At 35.0% G+C, this 24,302-nt stretch overlaps 3 protein-coding genes across 3 annotated transcripts; 2 read left to right on the top strand and 1 right to left on the bottom strand.

Annotated features, from left to right (window-relative positions):
• Window positions 1–6,062: 6,062 nt before the first annotated feature.
• Window positions 6,063–8,414, top strand: LOC111889264 (actin). The gene is made up of 5 exons (XM_023885399.3): window positions 6,063–6,390; window positions 6,792–6,861; window positions 6,949–7,342; window positions 7,421–8,034; window positions 8,128–8,414. The coding sequence occupies exons 2-5, from the start codon at window positions 6,802–6,804 to the stop codon at window positions 8,191–8,193; spliced, it is 1,134 nt and encodes a 377-aa protein (XP_023741167.1). The 5' UTR covers window positions 6,063–6,390; window positions 6,792–6,801; the 3' UTR covers window positions 8,194–8,414.
• Window positions 8,415–18,813: 10,399 nt separating this feature from the next.
• LOC111889242 (transcription factor MYBC1) lies at window positions 18,814–20,369 on the top strand. Its single transcript, XM_023885378.2, has 2 exons — window positions 18,814–19,879; window positions 19,979–20,369. Exon 1 carries the CDS (start codon window positions 19,019–19,021, stop codon window positions 19,871–19,873), a length of 855 nt encoding a protein of 284 aa, XP_023741146.1. The 5' UTR covers window positions 18,814–19,018; the 3' UTR covers window positions 19,874–19,879; window positions 19,979–20,369.
• A 500-nt stretch (window positions 20,370–20,869) lies between these two features.
• LOC111889238 (probable methyltransferase PMT6) lies at window positions 20,870–24,046 on the bottom strand. The gene is made up of 7 exons (XM_023885373.3): window positions 23,558–24,046; window positions 22,836–23,250; window positions 22,464–22,753; window positions 22,003–22,377; window positions 21,665–21,911; window positions 21,424–21,562; window positions 20,870–21,329 (listed from the first exon to the last, which is right to left on the bottom strand). Exons 1-7 carry the CDS (start codon window positions 23,727–23,729, stop codon window positions 21,171–21,173), a joined length of 1,797 nt encoding a protein of 598 aa, XP_023741141.1. The 5' UTR covers window positions 23,730–24,046; the 3' UTR covers window positions 20,870–21,170.
• Window positions 24,047–24,302: the final 256 nt, after the last annotated feature.

Here is a 24,302-nt window from a genome sequence, read left to right on the forward strand (position 1 = left end):
GTCATATAAAAGCTTAATTTTTTTTGATAGAAAAATTTGACATGTGAAATTTAATGATTAATTAAGTGATTATTTTGAAAATGGATTGTAATTAAGCTCTTGGTGAGTTAAGACAAGTTCTATAGGATTGGTATGTTATTTGAATAGGCCTTGGCAAAAGATATTGATCAAGTTCATTAAGTGGAGACTAAAGGCCAAAGTGGTAGTTAGTATTCACTAACTAAGAATGTGAGTTCTATGGAACTTTCACGTAAAAAATACATGGCTTAATGTGTTAAGAATTATGATTTAAAGTACTTTTTACAAGAGTAAGTATTTGTCGTGTTTAGATGATTGTTTAAATGGAAAAAATATGATGTCATACAATGTTGCTCAATGATTAGTTATGGCTTAGTGGTAAGACATAACATTGTATGTGTGATACGGACCTTAACGGATTCCGTATTACAAAAGGGGAGAATGTCCCGTGTTGGTTATATGGACTCTTTTTAAAAAGTATATTTTAATTCAAATGGCGAGAATGAGTTATATGTGGTTTACGTTTAGGAGTATATGACTAAATACTTAATGAGTTGAGTATTGATAAAGTGCAATTTCACTTATTAATGTGGTTATATATTATGTGAAATGTACTCAATGTTGTTTTCATGGATAAAATAATGACATGTTTATATGTGTACTTGTATAACATTGAGTAAAATGTGATAAGCGAAAATGCCCTATACTATGCAAATTGTTATAGATAGTTGGAAAGTATGGCATGACATGAGTCATGCATTGTTAATTGAAATGTATAGATAAATATTTATTTATCTAAGATTGTGTGGGGTTTGAAGTTTGTATAACAACGAATAAGTGGAAGTAATTGTTCGTTTGCCAAAAAGTCCGCATGAGGACTATTAGGTGCATGACATACCTTTTTGCATTTCCATTTCATGTTTATTTTATGCATTACATTGCATTTTAGTGTAATTTTACATGCATTTTTCATTTTCAAGACAAATTTGAGGATTCATCTACTTTCACAGTTTCTATGACTATTCCATATCTGTTTGAAGATCAGGACATAGTTTTATTAATCACATATTTACTACAGTTGTCGAACATATCTAGTTGGATCTAATAGACAATCAATTTTATATTCAATTACAATCAACCAAAATATCATAAAGAGTTATAATTAAAATACGAACTCCAAGGTATACATTTCAAAGATTCAACTGTCCAATATATCAAAAGTTCATAAATGTAAAGTTCTAATCAATACACAATAACAATTCATAATTACCACGAGTAAGGTTCATGAGTTATTATGTCCAAATTTCAATCATAAATTGTGCCTTTTAATTGTTGTTGTAAATATCTAAATTGATTTTTAATTTAACTGCCTAACTCAATATCCAATCAAGATATATAATGGATAATAGTGTATATTCAACTGGATTAATCGATTATTATTCCTAGTTGAGATTGATATCTATAACATCCGTGTCCTAGGTACGCTTTTTCGAATTTAATTATTTATTTTTATAGATTTTTTCTTGGACATTACGTGGTGTTTGAGGGCCACGATGTGGCATTAGTTGTTGGATGAATGCACATCTGCGAAGCACCATGATGTGGTGGTTGCTTTGCTCCAAAACCCTAGATTTTTAGGTTTGTTCCTGATTTAAAGGCACTAACTTATAGGGTTGCATCATTTTGGTAGCCTCCACCCTCTAAGATCATATCCCTCCCAAATCCCTAGCCTCAATGTGTGTGTTTTAGGTGTGTGAAGCCACTTTTATGAAGGTTGAAGGAAGGAGGAGTCCACTTTGGTGCTTGTGTGCTTGGTTCCAACTTAGATATTGCATCTTCACCATATTTCTGGTCTTCTGGTGGTATAAAGTCCTCAGATTTCTCATTATTTCTCTAGATCTAGTTCTAAGTCATTTTTATGAGCTTTTTGGTCCATATCTTCTTGTTCTTGGAGTTTGAGTGGACTCTAGAACCTTTGATTGCCTTATTTGATTTTTGGACCATGATGGTGGTTAGAAAAGGGACTTGCATGACTTAGTTTTTGTGTCCATGCAATGGGGGCAACCAGTAAGAGCTTAGGATTAAAGATCTTGTCATATTAGGATGTCTTAATGGATAAAGTTGGAAACTTTATCCATCAAAACCTTAGGAAGGTTCAAATCTAGGTGTTGGAGCTCTTGAGATTTAGGGTTAAGAGCTTAATCCATTAATTTTTGAAATCCAGTTCCCACGACGTAGTGGTTGGTGTCACCGTGAATGTTTTGTGGTGAAGCTTCCATGACATGACCTATGGGTGGCCACAATGTGGAGGTTAGTTGGGGCTAACTTTGATCGTTGACTTTGACCATTGACTTTTTGACCTAGTTAACTTTTAGTCACTTGAGGGTTTTAGGATGTAGATTGAGTACTTCTATATGGTTGTTTATGTGACTATCTAAGTCCTGTTTGTTGTTTGTTGTTATATGTATTATTGAGTTGTTGATAACTCCAAGACTGTTGGTAGTGCGTAAGGTTGCTAATAGCCTATAGGGTTGCTATGAGCCCATAGGACCATTGATAGTCCCAGGGTTGTTGATAACCTATAGTTGTTTATTATGTTGTGTTGTATGCTATATTTCGGGGAACACACTAAGCTTTGTGCTTGCAGTTGTGGATTTAAATGTGTTTCGGGTACTTCAGATGATCAAGGAAATGCGAAGGCTTGATTATACACACCCATTGACAACTTTGTGATTTCATGTTATTATGATACTGTAATTTTGGGATGATTGTACTTGACATTATTAGTTTTCTAGACTTGGGGTTTTTATTAAGAAGTATGTTTATTTAAATGAAAAATGGAAAATTTTGTGGTAAAACGGGATGTTAAAATATTCATTTTGTATGAAAGAATGAGCATCGGAACAACGTACCTGCTTTCGGAACCAGAAATGTCTCAGAACCGCCGGTTCCAGTTCCGATTTTCATTTTTATGGAATCACTACCCGATGGGTACTCGCTGTAATCGGTGTGTATGTATGTATGTATGTATGTATGTGTATGTGTGTGTGTGTGTGTATATATATATATATATATATATATATATATATATATTGTAGCATCCGATTCCAGGTATGTTCTTGTTTGGTCCTTTAAGTTTGAATTTTTTGCAAAAATGGTCCCCTCGTACGCTGGGCTTACGTTTGGTACACTTAGCGTACATGTGCACATGGAATCGGGTAACTTAACCACGTACACTAGGCGTACGTGGTATACATAGGGCGTACGACAGCCAAGACCAAACCCTAATTTTTAGGGCATGAGCCCTATTTAAACAACATTATGGCCTTTGGACACTCACCCTTATCAACCTCCACTATTCATTTCGTCCCATTTAACCCTAGTTCATCCTTTTGAGTGTTCTTGAGCTATGAAGTGACTGTTGTGGCATTTTGGTGTGTTTTCAAGAAGAAGGAACTTAGAGACCAAACATTTATTGAGGTTGAGCTTCTGGATCCAGAATCTTCTTCAACTTTGGGAGCTTTTAGAGCTAAAAAGTTCTTACCTTGATGATCAATTTGATAGTTAGAGTTTAGGGCTTGATAATGAGCATTATTTGGTCCCATGGTTCTCTTGGCGAGTTTGGGTGCCTCTAGGAGTTAGAAGTGTTAGATCGTTGTACCTTTGTTGTTATAGATGCATAAAAATGTCATCTTGATGGTGGATATAAGCCCATGCATGAATTTGAGTCCTTAATATGAGCCTTGATGGATAAAAATGGATGTTGGGCTTCATTAAGACATGCTAAGGGATAAAGTTGCCAACTTTATGTATTAGAATCCTAATATGGACGAGATCTGAAAGTTGGACCTTATGGTTGAACGGATTAAGCACTTTTGGCTTAAGGTAGCAAGCAACTCAGTACGTCGGGCATACCAAGGGGTATGTTGCATGTATTGATGGGTGGTCGAGTACGCTGAGCGTACGCCTCATAGAGGCTTCCTTTGGGCTTTTGGATTTCGGTTGGGCCTTGGACTTTTGGGCCTTAGATAGGTTTTGGGCCTTGGACTGTTTGATGCATGAGTTGGCCTTAGGATTTTGTTAGTGGGCCTTAAGTTGCTTAAGATGTCCCTTTTTGGGCATTGGAGTCCATTATTGTGTTATTGGGCAAGTTTGGTTAGGCCCATTATAGAAGAGGTAAATGGCTTTTACCTTAGGGGTCTAGATTTGGGATTTAGGCCCACGATTATGGGTTATAACCTATTTCTGATTAGGATGATTTGTTGTGTTTAGTGTGGGATCTTCTGGTTCGATAGCCGAGCATTTAGTTAGGTATGAGCGGACTGAAGTGAGTTTTTCTCACTATATCAATGGGGCTGGCCCATTATTTGTAATATATGGTGTTAGCTATATTTGAGATATGTGTATGAAAGATTATGATTTGGCCCCTGACAATTGTATGAAAGACCAGGATATGGCCTTTGATATTTTTGTGAAAGACCAGGATCTGGCCCCTGGCAATTGTATGGAAGACCGGGATTTGGCCCTTGACAGGAAATTGCTTGTAAGACTTTGGGTTAGCCCATAGCACTAACTTATTTATGTTTCATATGTGGTAATTTGGGGAAACTCACTAAGTTTTTGCTTACAGTTTATATTTGTGGTTCTGGTACTAAGGGAAGGGTCTGACATGATGGCATGACATTCTCCCCTCACTATTTTCCGCACTTTTGATATTGTACTATGATGTTTGACATTATTGATTAGGTGATTGTTGTAAAACAATGTGATGGTTGTAACTCTTGTTTTTAAAATGAGAAATTTTATCCTGGTTTTTGGGTCGTTACATAATTCACAATCACTTACTTTATACAATATCTTGAATAATGTCATTTAAAATTCTAGAATTTTAAGTAATTTGTTTTGAACTTTTAAATATCCATGTGTAATTTTCACTTTGAATTTTAACTACTATGTTCAAAATGAATTTGTAGACAGTAGAATAACGTAATATTATATTCAAGTTAAATCTAACTCATAGAAATATTTGTTTAGCTATAGAATTCAACATTTTGAATTTTTTATGTCAAAAGTATGAATTTAAGATACATGAAATCAATTGAGTTTATTTATAGGTTTTAAGAACCATGCACATGTTTTTTTGTTATGTTATTCAAGCTAATGATATTTTCTAATCTTTATTTTTAATAAGTAGTGAATTACGTATTGATTTTATTAATAATTTTCTTGTAGTTTACAATAAATATACTTTTATAAGTTTTAAAAAATTTACAAATTTAGCAAACCTGGTACACGGTATTGGAACCGCTACCCGCCGGTTCCGGTTCCAACATTTTAGGAACTGCCGGTTCCGATTCTGAATAATTAGGGCGGATACCCACCTACGCTCGTTTGCGAATATATTCGAATCAGGAGGTTCTTCAGGTGCTGGCGGAATAGCAATATGATGACTGTATATTTACAGATTTTATTAGATTTAACTACGTTTTATTATATGCCGATATAAGAATTGTACATCTAATGTATTGGTTTCAAAGATAATTTCAGTATCCCTGATATATGACATAATTTACAACTTTGCTTTTATTTTTTCTGTTCCAATTCCTTCTTGAATTTCATTTGACAGCAATGATGTTAGAGTGTGTAGATTTTACAAAATGTGATAAATCAAATACTGTGTTACTCTCGTTTATCAAAATTTCCTTTTTCCCTTTTCAACTATCACATCTTTCGCCAAATGACACAAACGTCCCCTCGATAACTCGATTACAATGTATGAAATTTCTCTTCTTTCTGTTTTTCAACAAAATTCATATGTATATTTCAAACATATTTGGGAACTATTATTTCTTCAAATAAAATTCATTAGCAACATCCCAATTTTATGGTGTTTATTTGTTTACTTTCATAATAATGTCTTCATTTTCATCTTATTGTAATCAAAATATAATTTGAAAAAGGCAATGTAATTGATAATTGATATATTGCAACTAAAGAAATAAGAAATTATATGTAAAAATAACATGATTTCAAATCAATTTTTATTTTTATTTTTATCAAAGAATCAATTTCTAATTTATGCAATCAAATCTATTTTTATGAATGAAGGCCACAAAGAAAGCGAAGCCACAGCCTCTGTTTTACCAGATCTCGAAATCAGGCGTCGCTTGACCATTCCATTCATTCATCCGGCATACACACACCACCTGTTTTCCACCTATAAACACTTCCCTTCTTTACCAACGGATTGTCGTCCACATCGCCCGAATTTCATTCCATTTTCTTTTACTCCATTTACCCTGTTTTTAAATCAACCCACATCCTTTCTTTCCTCCTACCTGCAATCGTTTTCTTGGATTTCAATTCCAACGGGTTAGTGTTATTCAATCTTTGAATTCATTTGCTCTTGATTGCGTATGTGTTTTCACTTCCGTAACGGATGTCTACGTGAATTGACGCCTAATCTTCTCATTTACAGACATTTGTATGTATGATCCTGCAATGTTAATGGTTTCGATTCTTTTGACCCACGAAACCCTTTCAATGTTCTTGCTATCGTGGTTCCTGATTGAATTAGTTTACATTATTAAAATTGTCATGCAATATTTTCGTTGATTAATTAGTTTTTCGAAGAATCAATACTTGAATACCTAAATTTCGAAAAGAACAACTGCATTTCATCAGATGAAGTGATTCCCATCTAATGAATGAGTCGATTTGTATCATTTTAATTGATATAAAAAAAATGTTGTAATTGACTTATTTCCTTCCAGGAACTAAAAGATGGCCGACTCGGAAGATATTCAACCCCTTGTTTGCGATAATGGAACTGGAATGGTGAAGGTATGATTATCAATTTTTTTCGGTATTTTGAACCTTGATCTTGCAAGTTGCAATTGAAGCTATGTGTTTGTGTTTCTTGTTTTGAAGGCTGGATTTGCTGGAGACGATGCCCCAAGAGCAGTTTTCCCTAGCATCGTTGGTCGCCCACGTCATACCGGAGTTATGGTCGGCATGGGGCAAAAAGATGCATATGTTGGGGACGAAGCACAGTCGAAAAGAGGTATTCTTACGTTGAAATACCCAATTGAGCATGGTATTGTGAATAACTGGGATGACATGGAGAAGATCTGGCATCACACCTTCTATAACGAGCTTCGTGTGGCTCCTGAAGAACACCCCGTTCTTCTCACAGAAGCACCACTTAATCCAAAAGCCAATCGTGAAAAGATGACACAGATTATGTTTGAAACGTTCAATGCTCCCGCTATGTATGTTGCAATTCAGGCCGTTCTTTCACTGTACGCCAGTGGTCGTACAACTGGTACATCCTCTCATTCTGTTTCTTCATCGTTTCATAATCGGATCCAAAACCCGTGACCCGTTTGGCTTCTTGTTGCAGGTATCGTTCTTGATTCGGGAGATGGTGTGAGTCATACTGTTCCAATCTATGAAGGTTATGCTCTTCCTCATGCTATTTTGCGTTTGGATCTTGCTGGTCGTGATTTGACTGATGCGTTGATGAAGATTCTTACTGAAAGAGGTTATTCGTTTACCACATCTGCTGAACGAGAAATTGTGAGGGATATGAAGGAGAAATTGGCGTATATTGCACTTGATTATGAACAGGAACTAGAAACCTCCAAGACTAGCTCTGCGGTGGAGAAGAGCTACGAGTTACCCGATGGGCAGGTGATTACGATTGGGGCTGAGCGATTCAGGTGTCCTGAAGTTCTTTTCCAGCCATCGATGATCGGAATGGAAGCTGCTGGTATTCATGAGACGACTTACAACTCAATCATGAAGTGCGACGTGGATATTAGGAAGGATTTGTATGGAAACATTGTTCTCAGTGGTGGTACGACTATGTTCCCTGGTATTGCTGACAGAATGAGCAAGGAAATCACTGCCCTAGCTCCCAGCAGCATGAAGATCAAGGTGGTGGCTCCACCGGAGAGGAAGTACAGTGTATGGATCGGAGGGTCGATTTTGGCATCTCTTAGCACCTTCCAGCAGGCAAGTTTCTTAACCCCAATCCTAACCATAAGGATCTCATGTTTTTTATTACAATTTCATCGGAATTTAACGGTTTTTTGAATGTAATTGCAGATGTGGATCGCGAAGGCGGAATACGATGAATCTGGGCCTTCGATTGTTCACAGGAAATGTTTCTAATCGGTGGAAAAGAAGTAACAAAGAGCAATCGATGCTATTCACTACGCAATTCAGGTTCATGAGACGTTCAGATTTTCACCGGAATTTGAGCTTGAGCAGGCAGAATAATATTCAAAAATCTTATAAATAGTTTTAAATAGTTTTTTTTGGTAAGAAAAACTTCTCAATCGTTGTGTTTTTTGTTTGAATAATGCACGAAAGCTGTAAGGGATTTGTTTGTATGAATGAATTACTTATTACTTGTAGCAGTATTGGTTTTGGTTTACCATAATTCGATTTGCATCATGTTAATACCTAAGAGTCCACATTGGATATTATTGATACTCTAGGGTGAGTTTGGGTTGTTTAGAGATATGACTATGTCATGGTGTTTTCAATTGGCAAGAAATGTAAAGTAAAGTGTCTAATTGAATAAACTAAGCATACATGGAACTCGAAGCATGGAATAATAATGTACATGGAAGCAAAAGCATGAGGTGTTGTGGTAAGACCATAACATATATAATGTGTATGGTGAATCGGTGAAACTCTAATGTTGATATAAGATCCATTTGGCCATCTATCCAAAATATGGTGCCTAAATCGGGTAATTAAGTTAGCAAAGAAGTGTCGGACTTTTAAATAGGTAGTTGTAAGCTTGAAAAAGGAATATGAACGTTACAATGGTATGTGTATGGAGTTTGGTGCTTCATAAAGGTGGGGATAGAACACCGAAAGCAATCATATTGTGTACATGATGTACATATGTGGTGAGTTATATGCTTAAGAATTTGATAGGATTAGTAAAGTTTGTGTAACGTCTAAATTTCAAATAAAAAATTTCATTTAAATCAAAGAAAACCATGTCCTTTGTAACACCCGGTTTCAAATCGCTTCATTATTCGTGACCACGACCCGATCGTCAGTTATCAAAAGGCTTAGGCCTTGGGGAAGAAAGGATTTGACCCTTTTTAGATGTGGGTGTCATAGTCTAAGTGATCATGGTGTTTGATGATGTTTCGGAGCCCAATGGTATAATCGTAATTTGATAACTCAATCCTTTATGAATTTTGGGTTTTGGTTCGGGAAGTTTTAAGGCTAAGGTGATTTGTGAGAAGTGTAGGGCTTCTCGTCACCTTTCCGTGGATATAAAGTTTGTCGGAAACGGACTTAAAACGAAGGATTTAGGGCCAAATGAAGTTTTAGGGTTAAAGGTTCAATGAGTACGTGGGGGGCGTAATGGTTAAGTTGGTCGCAGGTGGTCTTTGTGTACGTCGAGCGTACTAAGGGGTATGCGGGGCGTACTCCCTTCAACACCAAACCCTAATTTTGGGATTTTACCTCTATATAAGCAACATTATATCCTTCATCTGGACATTTTAGGTCAGCCTCCACCCCCTTTAGCATACATTGAAACCCTAGAGTGCCTTGAGTGAGTTTTGGAGCTTGGAGAGGAGCTTAGAGATCTAGCGTTGGCATCTTCATTTCATGACTTTGGAGGTATAAAGTCCCTATCTTGTCTACTCATTGTATAGATCTTCTTTTGGGATTGCTTATGGTCATTTTCGCCTCTTTTGGTTGGTCTTTGTGAGCTAAGGTTGTTCAAGAGGCTTAATCTTGTAAATCTGGACATTTTAGGTGTCCCAAAGGCATAAAAATGTGATCTTTATGGTTTATTTGGACGCATGTATGTGTTAAGACCCCTCATTAAGCTCTTTTGAGCTCTAGATCCCCATTAAGCCATGCATGCAAGTAAAGTTGCCAACTTTACATGATAAGTCATCCATAGGAATCAGATCTAAGAGTTTGGAGCAAGGACTTAAGTGGTTAAGTGCTTAATGGAGAAGAATGGGGTTCATGGGAGTAAGCTGAGCAAGGACTTAAGTGGTTAAGTGCGTTTCTTGTTTTGTTAACTTGTTGTCCATTGATCATTGACCAGAAGTTTGATCAGGGTTGACCTTTGGTTATTTTCAGACTTTTAGGATATTGGGCCTTCTCGGGTTAGGCCCAGAATGGGTTTGGGCCCAATTTGGATATTTGAGCCTTATTAGGCCTTATAGTGTCATTTCGGGTTTGGGCAATCTTTTGGGCTTGGTTGCTTGGGGCATTGTTGGGCCATCTCAGAACAATTGTTTTGGATTAGGGAAAAGTTAATGGGCTTTAGAGTAAGGCCCATGTAAGGTTTTGGACCCAATTTGGAAAATTCTGCCATAAGTGGGCTTCAGATGATTATTTGGTTTGTGGACCTTTTTTATAGTGAGTTTGGGCCTTAGTCTTGGTCCAAACTAAGAGAGGGGTAAAATGGTCTTTTTACCCCATATATGGATTGGAATCCAAATGTTAATCGGATGTTATTTATGTTTGATAGCGCAAGGATTCTAGCGGATCTGCAGTAAGAGATTTATTCGTGGGTTCAGCTGTCGAGGTGAGTCTCCTCATTATACTATGGATCGAAGGCACAAATTCTGGCCCATTTGGTTTATGTATCATAGGAAGACCAGGGGTGGCCCTTGGCATTGTATGAAAGACCAGGAGGTGGCTCTTGGCAAATCTGTATGCAAGACCAAAGTTTAGACTCTGGCAGTTAAATAGATAAGTAGTTGTAAATTGTATGCTAGTTGTCTTTGTGATGCTTGCATGGAAGACCAGGAAGTGGCTCCTAGCACTTGTCTGTAAGACCAAGGGTTTTGGTCCCCAGCCTGGCAAGGAAAGACCATGATACGACTTGTGGCAAAATGGCAAGACTATGGTTGGCACATAGCACCTCCTATTGCATGTTTGATATGTGTGACTCGTATGTTATGTATGGTATGTGGTATTTTGGGGAACTCGCTAAGCTTTGTGCTTATAGTTTGTGGTTTATAGTTTCAAGTACTTTCGATTCAAAAGGGAAGGGCCCAACTTGATCGCAACGTATACACCTGTGTTTTTCGCAACTCGTGATTTTGGGATTGTACTCTAATAATTGTTTTATTTTTGAAATACTTCTAAATGTTTGAATAAATGATAAATGAGTTTTAATTATATTAAAATGAATTTTTCACCCTCGTATTTTGGGATGTTACATCATTCATCCATGAAAGTAAATAGTCAGTTGTTTCAAAAACATAAATCATAGTATTTATATTATAATGCAGAACATCTTGGATACATAACAACAGATGTGATGCAATCACGTCGTGCTATTTATGTATTGCCACAAATACCTGCAACATTTAAACTAAAACCATAAACACAAAGCCTGGTAAGTTGCTCAAGATACCACTTGCCAATACGGGTCTCGACCAACATACATAACGAGTCTCGCCTAATAATATAATTGGTCACACCCAACGGGCCTCGCCCAACATGCATATAAGCGAACCTCACCCACAAGTCTCACCCAATAAACATAATAGTGGGACATGTGCAACGGGTCTCGCCCAACATACATACAAACATTCATGCAAAAGTAAAAAAGACAGCAAACATCTAACATTCTATATACTATAGTGAGAAGACTCACTTACACTACCCAACAAAAGCTCAACAGCTACCTCAGTAGCATAATAGTTAACCCAAGATACCTAATGTTAAACCAAGACCATTCCTTAGTCAAATACTCAATTCTACCAGAGTTTGACCAAAAGTTAAACTGGTCAAAAAGTCAACGATCAAAGTCAAGGTTGACCCACCCTGCCGTGGCCACCCCCGCCACCGCGTCGTGACCACCCACTCACTACACTGTGGTGAATGTCCTAAATAACTTAATGGATTAAGCACTTAAACCTTAACCTCCAAAACTCAAAAGCTCAGATATGATTCTTCTAAATGTCTTAATGGATAAAGCTTCCACTTTATCCGTTAGGACACCACAATAAGCCAAGATCTAAAACCCTAAGTCCATAAATGTCCCAGGGTTCCATCTTATCAACAGCCAATTCCAGGAGCTCTAAGATACAATTGTTACTGAAGGTATAATATCAGTTATTCCTTCTCTCAAACATCATGTTGAACATGAGATATGGATCGCCATCAATCTCATTTAGTGTTCAACTTTTAATAAGACCTTAGATATCTAACTCTCAACGAATAAGAGGAATAAATCACATCTTTACTTCATACGCCCATTATTATAGTTCATGTCATACACAACAATGACCCTTGTGACTGTCTTTTACGGAACAATATTAAACCTTGTCAAAGCACAACAATTCCTACACTCCAAGTCCTAAATATGTATATCAGGTCTAAGAGTACAAAGATACAACCTTGATCAAACATCACTCATGACTACGATCCATAAAGTGATTTTGATACGGGTCAAGTCCAATAATTATTCTCCTAATCAAGTACCTATGAATTTGGTAACATATCTTCTTATTCTCATCTCCATGAGAATCAACCAATCCACTCATATTAGTCTAACCTCATAGATGTTCCCACAACTATGAACGACTATGGACATCTAGGATAATCTAGTTATTCAACGATTTAAACATCCTGACACAGAACATAACAATTATTTAATGAAAGACTTATATCCAATATATTAACTCATTACAATATATGTTGCTTATATTGTTCCAATATCCAAATACTAAATTTCAATCAAATACATACACTTGGTAAAACAAGGTCCTATAACACCAACTTGACTTTCATGCTTTAGCTAGTGAAGGAACTTAGTAAAGTAGATTCGACAAACTTGATTTGTATAAACTTTGCGAATACAAACATTTTTCAGTTATATATATATATATATATATATATATATATATATATATATATATATATATATATATATATATATATATATATATAGAGAGAGAGAGAGAACTCTTGAGAATGTTTTAGATGCTTAAATATGACTTAGATACCAATACTTGCATAATGAAATTACTTATACTTATAATGAACTATACATTAAGCATCTTTGTATGTGGTTCTCCAAACAACAATGTATTCTAACTCTGATGTGTAGCTGTATTTAAAATCTACATGGAACTACTATCCATGTTATTTTTATTCATTTAAAAGGAGGAGATGCCCGATTGTTATTGAGAGTCATCTCAATCTATTTGGAAGTTCAACATATGTGTAACAACTTAAACATAGCTCTCTTTCAAATACTCCACATATTAGTAATATTTCTTTAGTTCTCGCAAGTACTTCAAAATGTTCCTTTAAGTCACACAATGAATTATTCTCGGATTATACCGGTATCATCCGACATGCTCTAAGTATACGACTTCTTTGGCCTTGACACATAATCATGACATATATGATTTATCCAATTGCAACAACATATGGAAGACAATCACATTATCTAGCTTAAAAACATTGTACTGGGATTTTGCTCAAAATCATGTCATGTGTTATTTGACAAGATGACTCTCTTAGATTCTTATGTCTTAAGCTCTTTAATATTATTGACAATTAATGCAATTTTAATTAATCTTTTAAGTTGCCATGATCAATCTATATAGATATTTATCCCAAAAATTAGTATGTAGACTACATATAAGACTAGGAATATTACTGCGATCCCACTAGCTTTGTAGAAAACACAAAATTCATCTTGATTTATAATTAAATCATACTATGTAATTATCGTATAAGAATGAAGATTCTTACTTTGAGATGTTAGCTTAAATTTGAAAAAAAAAATTATTCATGTATGTTTTATCCTTTGAAAACTTACTTACTCTTTATATTCATAACATATCGAGGAAGATTAATCAAGCCCATACCTGATTATCATACATGAATGGATCTTTATGTATTTTATTAGTTTCTGATAAACTATTGTCACAACTAACATTTTTAGTCTAATTGGATATCATGTTCTATGCTCAATCAAAAACATCCATTTGAATCAAAACTCCTGAGTGAAGTCTAAAACCTAATTTAATACGACTAAGATACTCAATTGTGGGTTTGAAACCCTAATAACCCTGTTCAAATTTAGTATGGACTAGGATCCTCTTATTGGGCCTAATGGGCAGTAAACTTTCCATTTGATGATTTTGGGCCAATGAAACCCATTTGAGCTCTAATTGGACCCACATTCGTCAAACCATAGTAACTGGGCCATGTTGGGTCTAAAATAACTCACTTATTTATCATGGGCCATGATGGGTCGTGAACCATTCTATTGAACCATGATGGACCGTGAACCCATCTTCTCATTTCAATTGGGCCGTGAACCCATTTCTTCATCACTATTGGGACGTAAACTCTCATATGGGCCCAACGGGCCAAAGTTTCCATATTTGATCCTATAACATTCGAGTATATTCATAAATGGCCCAAACTAATTCAATTCTTTTTCTCCTTAATCCCTTCTCGGTTAAAAAAAAAAAAGAGAAAAGCCCATGGATATATCAAGTTGACACCTCACTAATGACCAACAAATAACAAGGTAATTACATACCAAATCTCCATGTAATATACAACAATTATCCAAGCAAACTCATGTTTCCATGCAATATCTTGTCACTCTCTTATTCTTCTTCTATTTCTTGGCCAAAGAGCACCACCATCACTCTTATTTCCCCCTTCACTCTTAAAGAAAAAATCTCTTTTCCTTTCCTCCTCTAAAACTGTGGGTGTGTGTATGTGCTCAAGGAAGTCTCCAAACTTGCAAACTTGGTAAGTTACCTTTCATCCAAGATACTTAACTTCATCTTATGCTATGATCCTTCCTAAAAAATCACACTATTTCGTGATCTTGATCCTAGAATTCGAAATTTCATTTCAAGGAAGCATCTAGGGCCGAAATCTCCTTCAAACATTAAACCGAAATCATCAAACCAAAGTGAGTTCATACCCCTTATTTTTGGTTTTTACTATGTTTTGGAGGAGAATACAAGTTGTTTTGTGTAAATCTATGTGTGTATGCATGATTTTGTGTGTTTTTCATGTTATATGTGTGATTATGTGTTATAAACTCCATGAATTTAAATATCTACTTAAATATGATGTTATTTGTAGAACATAACACTCATTTCAACTTATCTTGCAAGGAAATGGTTTTAAAATACATTCAAGTTACTTAAAACTAAGAAAATTTGCATAAGAGGGCTAAAAGTGACAAAATGACCAAAAATTGGCATATTTATGTAACTTACGGTTATTAAGGGTTCAAAAAGGATTATTTTTGCTAAACATGGTTAGTTACGACATTTGGGATCCTATAAGGACTAAAAATGTAAAAAATTTCATAATTAGGCTTTATTTGGGCTTCTCACGGCCTTGGGCCAAAAATGTAACTTTTTGGACTTTTGTGGGCTTAAATGTCATTTTCAACAAATTTGTGCTAAAAATATAAATTTTTGAGAAGAGGGTCTAAAAATGTGATTTTTTTTAAAACTTGGGCCAAAAAGATGAATTTATCTGTAAATGGGGCGAAAATGCACATTTTCATAAAAATCAACCCAAAAATGATATTTTTGACAAAAGTGTGTTAAAAATGTTAATTCTACTTTAAAACTGGCCTTAAATACAAAATTTGTCCTTAAAGGACCTAAATTGTCATTTTTACCAAAAAGGTGTCCTAATTGTAGATTTTCAGTTTTAGGACCAAAAATGTATTTCTTACAAAAAAGTGGGCTTTTCACGCCGATTTGATAATCAACGAAGATTATACAATCAGCGTAATCAACAACGGATAAAATACGTCATTGTTACCCTTATTGGGCCTAAAACTAATTTACATGCTTAAATCTTACCTGTATAAAGGCCCTAATCCTTATGATGACCGTTCTTCGGGCCACAACCTCAAATTAGGACTTTATTCGAAACAGGGGTTGAAAGTTTCTATGTTAACTATATGTTTATTGACTGGAATATGTGTTAGAGGTATATTTGATGATATACGTTGTGCAAACCAAATATGGTTCTATATGTGTTAAGATGCATATATTATTACATGATAATAATAATATAAATACTATTAGTTAGAAGATAAAATACATAATACCATGTGTTAAATATATACACTAAATTAGAATAGTGTTGCCAAAACAAAGTTGGTATTGGGAATTGATTAGAAGTGTTGTAGTCTTACCTAGTGATGAGATAAGACTTATAAATGATACTTAGTTCGAGTTAAGAAGAAAGAATATTAGATCCTATATTGTAAAGAAATTTTATAGGCAGGAAATCTGTGTTGATTATGGGTATTGTAATCCTGGCTAGTTATAGACTAAAGAACCAATGATATGCTTATTTTCTTTCATTACTTTATTTGCACGTCCGTCCTTTAATAACGTTGGAAACATTTTTTATAGTAAGACATTAAAAATACTAGGAAAATAGTACAAGATAATTAGACAATTCGAATCGTCATCTGCTCCTCTACGTGTGCGAACTTAATGTGTGTTGGTAATGAGGTTGATAACATGGAGAGTGGAATAAGTTAGTTTCCATATTTTAACAAATTTCTGAATAATAGTATATTAAACTTATAAAGAAAAACAATATCTCTTTATATCTTTCAGTTTATTCGACCTTTTGCGGTTTTATTACAAAAAACCACAACAACCCAAAAACTTTAGATTTTTGAATAAAAAATAAATCATTAGTTTTTCAACATGACTTTAATTTTATGTAGTTTTTTTGGCGTTGTTTTTTACACACCTACAAAGGCAGGGGTATGTATAGGTGAGTTGGAGGAGTTATATTCCACCATAACCAAACCATTTAGTTAATGCATTTTAGTAAAAATTAGGTATTGGTTAGTATCAATTTTAATCAATTAATGATGCTTGGTTATCGGTTAGTATTGGTTAACCGTTATGGTTCAACTTGACTTCAAAATATAAAGTATATTGCTATAAAAAGTGAAAAATAGAAAATACATTACTATAAAGTATAAACAATATTAGAAAGTACGTTGCTATAAAATAGAAAACAGAAAGTTCATTTTTATAAAGTGAGACATTTTTATAAAAGTCATTGCTTTAAAACTTAACATCATAGATTATATAAAGTTTCAACCCTCTCTTCATTCCCTAAGTCAATATTTTCTATTGATTAGTATAATTCTTGACCCTTAACAAGTTTTTTGTTTAATTTGTTCATTTTTACCCTTGTAGCAGGTTTCCAGGTAACCTACCGGTTACCTAATGTCAGTAAAGCCTTTAAATTTTCATAAATGTTCGGATTTACCCTTAAGTTTTTCTAAAATGTTCGGATTTACCCTTACATTGATTGTTGGTCTTATTATTATTATTATTATTATTATTATTATTATTATGTAATAATAATAATAATAATCAAAATAACAATCAAGGTAAGGGTAAATCCAAACATTTTTGAAAAACTTAAGGGTAAATCCAAATATTTTTGAAAATTTAAGGGCTTTACTGACATTAGGTAACCGGTACCGGCTACAATGGTAAAAATGAACAAATTAAACAAAACCTCGGGCTTTACTGGACATAAAACACGTCGAAGGGTAAAACCAATATTTTTGTAAAAACTTAAGGGCTTTTATGTCATTTTCCCTACATTTAGCCATTTTAACGGAAAAAAAAAAGATTTCATAAAAAAAATCATATATGTTTAGATTTTTCCATTCATAAACTTTTTTTTAGTAAGATGAGAAGTAAGTATTTAACTAAAATAAATCATCAACGTTTTGTTCTATCAAACTATCCTTAAAATTCTCAACTCCTTATATAAATTACATCACATATTATATATATATATATATATATATATATATATATATATATATATATATATATATATATATATATATATATATATATATATATATATATATATATATATATATATATATATATATATATATATTCATTAATACTATGGGTTCGGTTTCTAGTGATTCGGTTTTACAAAAAACTATAACCAAATCATATGTATTCGGTTAATCAAAATTAAAATTGCAAATGCTTTTAATTGTGGTTCTTTTATATTGGTTTCAATTTGGGTTCTTGGTTAATATGCTCACCCTTACATAAAGGTAAGGAGTAAGTTCTGATTTCATTTTGGATGATATAAAATTTTTGAACATGTCTAGTTGGTTATTAATGTTAAATGTGTGAGTTTGTATTATGTTTCGCAATAAGGTTGTAAGTTGTAACACACATTCACTCTTATCACACAAGGCTTGTTTCGTTACATCTTAAGGAATTGACCCATTTAATCCCTTTAACATATGTTTTCCATGTTAACATATCATTGAAAAAAATTTAACCTCTTGACCAAACCCGGGTTAATAACGAAAAACACACATCGTTATCACAAGGAAACATATAACGACTTTTGTATAATTATATACATGTTTCTACATGTGGCATGGGATTTCCCTAACTACCCTAGTCAAATACTAATTCATTAGTAAGTAGTAACCATAATAATACTACTATGTTTATCAAGATATATTTATATCTTAAAACGATCATAAAAGTGATTTTTTTTAGTTATAACGTAATTCAAGATGCATATATTTGTGATTTGTCATACCAAAAACAGGTATGAAAGACATTATCTTTTTGTTCGTTGAATTCAGAGTTGAAATACAAAAGAAAAGAATGGACAAAAAAGGCAAGTTATTTTTATAGGATTTATGCGTCATGACAAAAACGATCCAAAACAAGATTTTCTTGGTTTTGTGGTTTTATTCAATGTTTCATTCAATTGATATCTTTACCAAACGGATCATGATTGCTTTAAAATAAGGAAACAAGAAGAAAATCCACCTCGAACCCCCCTCCCTTCTTTTCTTCTCTCTATCATCAAATCTCGAATCTTTGTAGAGAGGGACAGATCAAAGGAGTTGGATACTCGATCCCATGAACATCTTGCTATCTGGGTTTTGATTTGATAACCGGAGATGAAGGAAGATGAATCTAATTGGTTCTCAAAGTGGGAAGAAGAACTGCCGAAGCCAGAAGAGCTTATACCCTTATCTCAAACCCTAATCACACCTGATCTTGCGATCGCCTTCGATATTGGAAGTTCCCAAATCCCACTCAACCACCATCATCAGTCACTTCAACACCACCAACAACCGCCGGCGATTTCAACCCCGTCGTCACAGCCAAATTCGGGGGAATTCGATTCATCTGAGCTTGGTGGTGGTGGTGATGAGCCGGCTCGCACCCTAAAGCGTCCTCGTCTCGTCTGGACTCCACAACTCCACAAGCGATTCGTGGACGCTGTTGCTCATTTGGGGATCAAGAACGCCGTCCCCAAAACCATAATGCAGCTCATGAGTGTTGATGGGTTGACTCGAGAAAACGTCGCGAGTCACCTCCAAAAATACAGGCTTTACTTGAAACGTATGCAGGGTTTGTCTTCCGGTGGCGGGGGCAACGGTGCTGGTGGATTTGGGTCTGGCGGAGACCCCGCTACCGACCATTTGTTTGCAAGTTCACCGGTGCCACCTCATTTTCTCCATCAATCTCACCCCAATTCCGACAATTTCCTGCCATATATGCCGGTGGCTGCACTTCAGCAGCAACATCACCACCAACAGATGGCGGCCGTCGCAGGGCATCATCTCCATCGGCATGTGGGCCATTTTGGGTCGGTCACTAATGGGCAGTCCAATCATCAGTTTTTGAGCAGACAATCGAATCAACCTCTTCACAGGGTAGGGACTCCAGTTCATAATTCTTACATGGATGATCTGGAATCTGCAAAAGAGAAAAAGGCTCTGACATTGTTCCCAATTGGGGATGATTGAATTTGGGTACTTTCTTGAGCTTCGTAATCTACTCTGTTTATCAAATTAAGCGTCACTTCTGTAACATTTTCCTTAGAAAAATCCTTTAATTTACTTGTAATTTAGGTGCTTTTCACTCCTAAACATTGAATTATTACTGGTATATGGTGATCATGCCAAATTTGCTGCTATGAGGGTTTTAAGAGTTATTGTTGAACAAAGATGACATTGTTGATGATGCTGGCGATAGTGAAAGGCAAATGCCGATACAAAACGTCTTCTTTGACAAAACGAGAAGACCGATGACATGGCAATTTGCTACATATTTAAAGACCTGAGCTTGTATCCATGTTGGTAAACTTCATATGTGTAGGCATTTTACTTCTCCTGTTACTTATTTTTACATGTGAAAAGATGATCTTTGCTTCATTGTAAATTCGGGGTTGTTGGTAGACCCTGAAACCGATCTTTGATCATATAATTAAAAAAAAATATATCTAATAATACTCTTGTATCATGTTATACTGTTGGTGTTGGTATGATGCAATAAATCCATCAAATTTGTCATGCAAATTTTGTATTCTTATTATATCGGCTGATTGACTCAATTAAGTAGTTGTTTGTGCATTATGTCAAAAGAAAACATCCATATTTAGTTAACCAAACTAAAATTTCTTTTCAATTTAATGTTAAACGCTTAACTGGGGCAATTGGACTACTATACAAAATGACTTAATGTGTTAAGCTAAAAAACATGTCTTAATGTATTAAGACACTAGCACTTTACCTTTTTGCTCTTCTTTTTTCCCTTACTTATTGTTATAAATGATTAATACTAGAAATTTGTTTTTTTGGAAAGTAAGAGTAAAATGGTTATTTAGTCTCATTGATATGGTTACAATTTATTCTTTCTAGAAAAAGAAACTATATAACATCTACTCAGACACATCATTACTCATGCAGCCACTTTGATGGGGAAAAACTCCAAAATCTTGTTCTCTTTTAAGTACACCAAGCTAAAAAGAAATAATAACTTACATTAGATATCAAAAACAAGAAAGTGATTACATTGTTGTACATAAGCTGATAATAATAGTAACATCATTACATCACCATGTAGGAATGAGCTCCATTTACATGGTTGTCTAACAGAAAGATGAAGAACAGACTCGTTCAAGATTTACAATGAACAAAAGAATGGATGGTGTTTACAAATATAAATTAACTAATCTACAATGCGTAGGCATACAGCCTCATTACACAATCAAAACTATTCATATTTAAAGAATTTGAACCTGTAATTAACATTATATCAACATCAAACGATTGCCCAGAACTTCTTTTGGCAAATTAAAACCGGTTCTAATACCCCTTGTGGATTTTCTAGTACATGTGGAGTAACATCCCAAAGAAACTTGGGTGCAAGATCCGTTATTCTTGAAATAATCAATCCAACATCTCTGATAATGATAAACCCCTGCAATGCATGCATACATACATGAAGTTTCTAATCACATTTGTAACGATCCTTAGGGGTAAATGTGTAATTTTAGCATGAAAAAAAAGGCTACCTGAGGCCGAACAAGTCGATCCATCTCTAGCATGATATCTTCCAACAAGCAACGATCACCTTGTGTTGAATAGTGAGAAAAGAGATAATTTGCATGCACCAAATCATATGTGCGTGGATATGAAGAAAATGGCTCACACCTATTAGACAACAGTGTGTTAAGGTCTACAATTATAAACCAAAAAAAGAAAAAAAAAAGTTGTAAAATATATCGCATTTAGTCCTTCCTTATTTTGACTCACCAATCATGGAAAGCACCAATGAGACCTCGGGCATAAATAGCAGACAAAGTGTCATTCATTGTCGCAGGGACAACATTCATCACCCAAACAGGCCAAGTACTAAAGGCAACTGCAAATCCACCGTGAAGGGCATTCATGTCCATAACATTTCGTACAGATGCCACGTCAGCATTCATTAGTCTCCAATAATGACGAACTTGATCATGCCAATAAAGCGTATCCGAAAGAAACATTTCTTGAGTGATACCTGCAGCCAATAGACGGTTAAGTGACACTGACATTGACACTCTGACTCTGACACTGACTGAAAGATAAAAAGTTTGGGGTTCCAGACAAACCTATATCATTGAGAGTTTCTGAATATACCGAAAGGCGTTGAGGCCTAGGAGGGAGTTTTTGGAACTCGGGAACTGGTGAAACACAGTTACCGAGTGGCGTTTTCCACGAGGGCTTAAGATCATCAACAGAATCACAAATCTTTACAAGATTCTCCTTTGCATTGTTTTCAAGACATGATTGACTAGCATCTTTAATCCAAATTGCTGTTTGAATCTTCCTATCGATAAGCTTCCAGCACATTCCGGAAGTTATGTTCACCAATTTCTCCCATATCATTGGAAAATCTTTGTCCTTTCTATAAGCCGGAGGAGCCGAATACACAAAGTAACCATTCGGCCTAAGAAGTCTGTTTACTTCTTTCAAAAGAATCCCATCTGCACATATCATTCAAAATCACATCAATCAATCTTTCAATCATAAGAATCTTTAAAAAAAAATGGGGTTTTAATGCAAAGATTACCATTTTCGTGCCAATCTACACGGCACCTTGAACAGTGAACCATTTCGAATGAGTGACTTGGGTATGGAAGCTGTTTTGTAGCTAAAGCGGATATCATTGCACCAATCCCACGTTCCAAAGCAAATTGAATTTGATTTTCGTGTCCATCTTTTGGAGCAAATGACATTGTTTGTATATTTAATGGAAGAAGATAAGCAGAAAAACTTGCAACCCCACAACCAACATCAAGAACTTGATATACTCCAGATGAACGAAGATCACCTGTCTCATTTGTAGTCATATTCCCTAATCTGCATAAATTGAAAACCTAAAGAAAACCGATAACTGACATAAATGTTAAATTACCTATTTAGCCTTAGTGTATTATTGTACCTCTCTATGTATTCAGTAGCTCCATGTTTAAAATGGGTACCACCACCTGGGAACCACCATAACTGATCTTTCTCATGAACCCAATTTTGCCCTCCTTTTACTTCCGCAAGATGTGTGTGATTCACATTGCTCCTCCACACATAGTCTCGACTGGTTGGCCATGTTATGGGTATTTTGTAATCAAGTGGCGGAGGTATCAAGCAAAATAATCGTTTTTGTAATGGGGGGCAATGTCTTTCTAAATCTTCTCGCTTGGAGAGATCTAATTGTGGAAGTAATGTATTGATGTATGAAGGATCATGGCAAGGTATATGTTCGTTGAATTCTATGGGGCATATGTTCATTCCAGTTTCTGGAATTGTAAGGGGCGACTGTCGATGAGTAAGAGTGACTCTATTGCTAAATGTAGGGTTACCTGCAAGCATAAAAGGTTTGAACTTTCAGCTGGTAAAAGTTCATAAACTGCTTTCAGCAGAAATAGTGTACGTTGCAACATGAATTCTGCGTGATTCAGATCCCAAAACCTCACTAGATCATATGCAAGGAATGATTTGAAATGAGATCTACATACCCATCTCCGTATTTAGTAAATTTACAAAACGAACACAACCATTCTGCTCAATTGTTTAAACTAAATAATAGAAATAGAGAGTATAACAACTTGTTCTTTATCGAAATTCTAAGTAATTAGTACAAAAATGGTACAAACAAGAAAAGGGTACCTTGTGATTTCGATGACGAAGAATTCAAGGCAGGTTGATTTACATAAAGCGAAGAATTTCGGCCAAAAAAGGTGCCGCTGTAGAAAAAAAATATCATTACTAGAAGAGCCAACAGTATCGTCTGCCCTGATTTCAAATCGAAGGCTGATGTCGACCACGCAAAACTACCCATTTCGATTCAGAATGAGATGAAGAATGTTGGAATGTCTCTGTGTATAGCGAACAATTTGATGTCAGAAAGAAAAAGAATAAAGAGAGTTTGAATTGGGATTTCGACAAGTGAGCAGGAAGATATGGATTTTGGGGGTGATGCAGAGTGTCAATGTCATTACTCATCGGGATCCATGGCGGAATGGAATGAATCGAGTTGTCGGCGGAGCAGATCTTGGGGCGAGTCTATCAGTAACTCATTCACTCGAAAGACAGCTGGGATTTCAGAAAACCCAGATTGATCGATTTTATTGTGTGGAAGTGTGGAGGGGAACAGGAAATCTTTATAAACAAGATACAGTTATTTGATACAAGTGGTAAAAAACTTTAAGTCTTCGAGTTAAACAAGGTTTGTTTAACTATTGTCTATTGATCAGTTCGGGTTGGTTACTCGTTGACATTTTTTTTTTGTTTTTCATTTCTTTTAAATAACTAATTATTACATCTAATTACAAAAACTCATATTTAAAAAAACATGGCTAAAATTTTAAAAAACTTGTGACTTTTGGAGTCTACAACATTATAAAATTTTGTT

This window comes from Lactuca sativa, chromosome 8 (genome assembly GCF_002870075.4).
Source record: "Lactuca sativa cultivar Salinas chromosome 8, Lsat_Salinas_v11, whole genome shotgun sequence".
Classification (NCBI taxonomy): Eukaryota; Viridiplantae; Streptophyta; class Magnoliopsida; order Asterales; family Asteraceae; genus Lactuca; species Lactuca sativa.

Bases quoted from the DNA above. Each gene is read 5' to 3' on its own strand.
- LOC111889264 (XM_023885399.3), top strand. From the start codon at position 6,802: ATGGCCGACTCGGAAGATATTCAACCCCTTGTTTGCGATAATGGAACT. The intron at 6,862-6,948 runs GTATGATTATCA...CTTGTTTTGAAG, and splicing joins ATGGAACTGGAATGGTGAAG to GCTGGATTTGCTGGAGACGA. The intron at 8,035-8,127 runs GCAAGTTTCTTA...ATGTAATTGCAG, and splicing joins CTCTTAGCACCTTCCAGCAG to ATGTGGATCGCGAAGGCGGA.
- LOC111889238 (XM_023885373.3), bottom strand. From the start codon at position 23,729: ATGGGTAGTTTTGCGTGGTCGACATCAGCCTTCGATTTGAAATCAGGG. The intron at 23,251-23,557 runs GTACCCTTTTCT...TTATGCTTGCAG, and splicing joins TTCGTCATCGAAATCACAAG to GTAACCCTACATTTAGCAAT. The intron at 22,378-22,463 runs GTAATCTTTGCA...TGATATGTGCAG, and splicing joins TGTAGATTGGCACGAAAATG to ATGGGATTCTTTTGAAAGAA.
- LOC111889242 (XM_023885378.2), top strand. From the start codon at position 19,019: ATGAAGGAAGATGAATCTAATTGGTTCTCAAAGTGGGAAGAAGAACTG.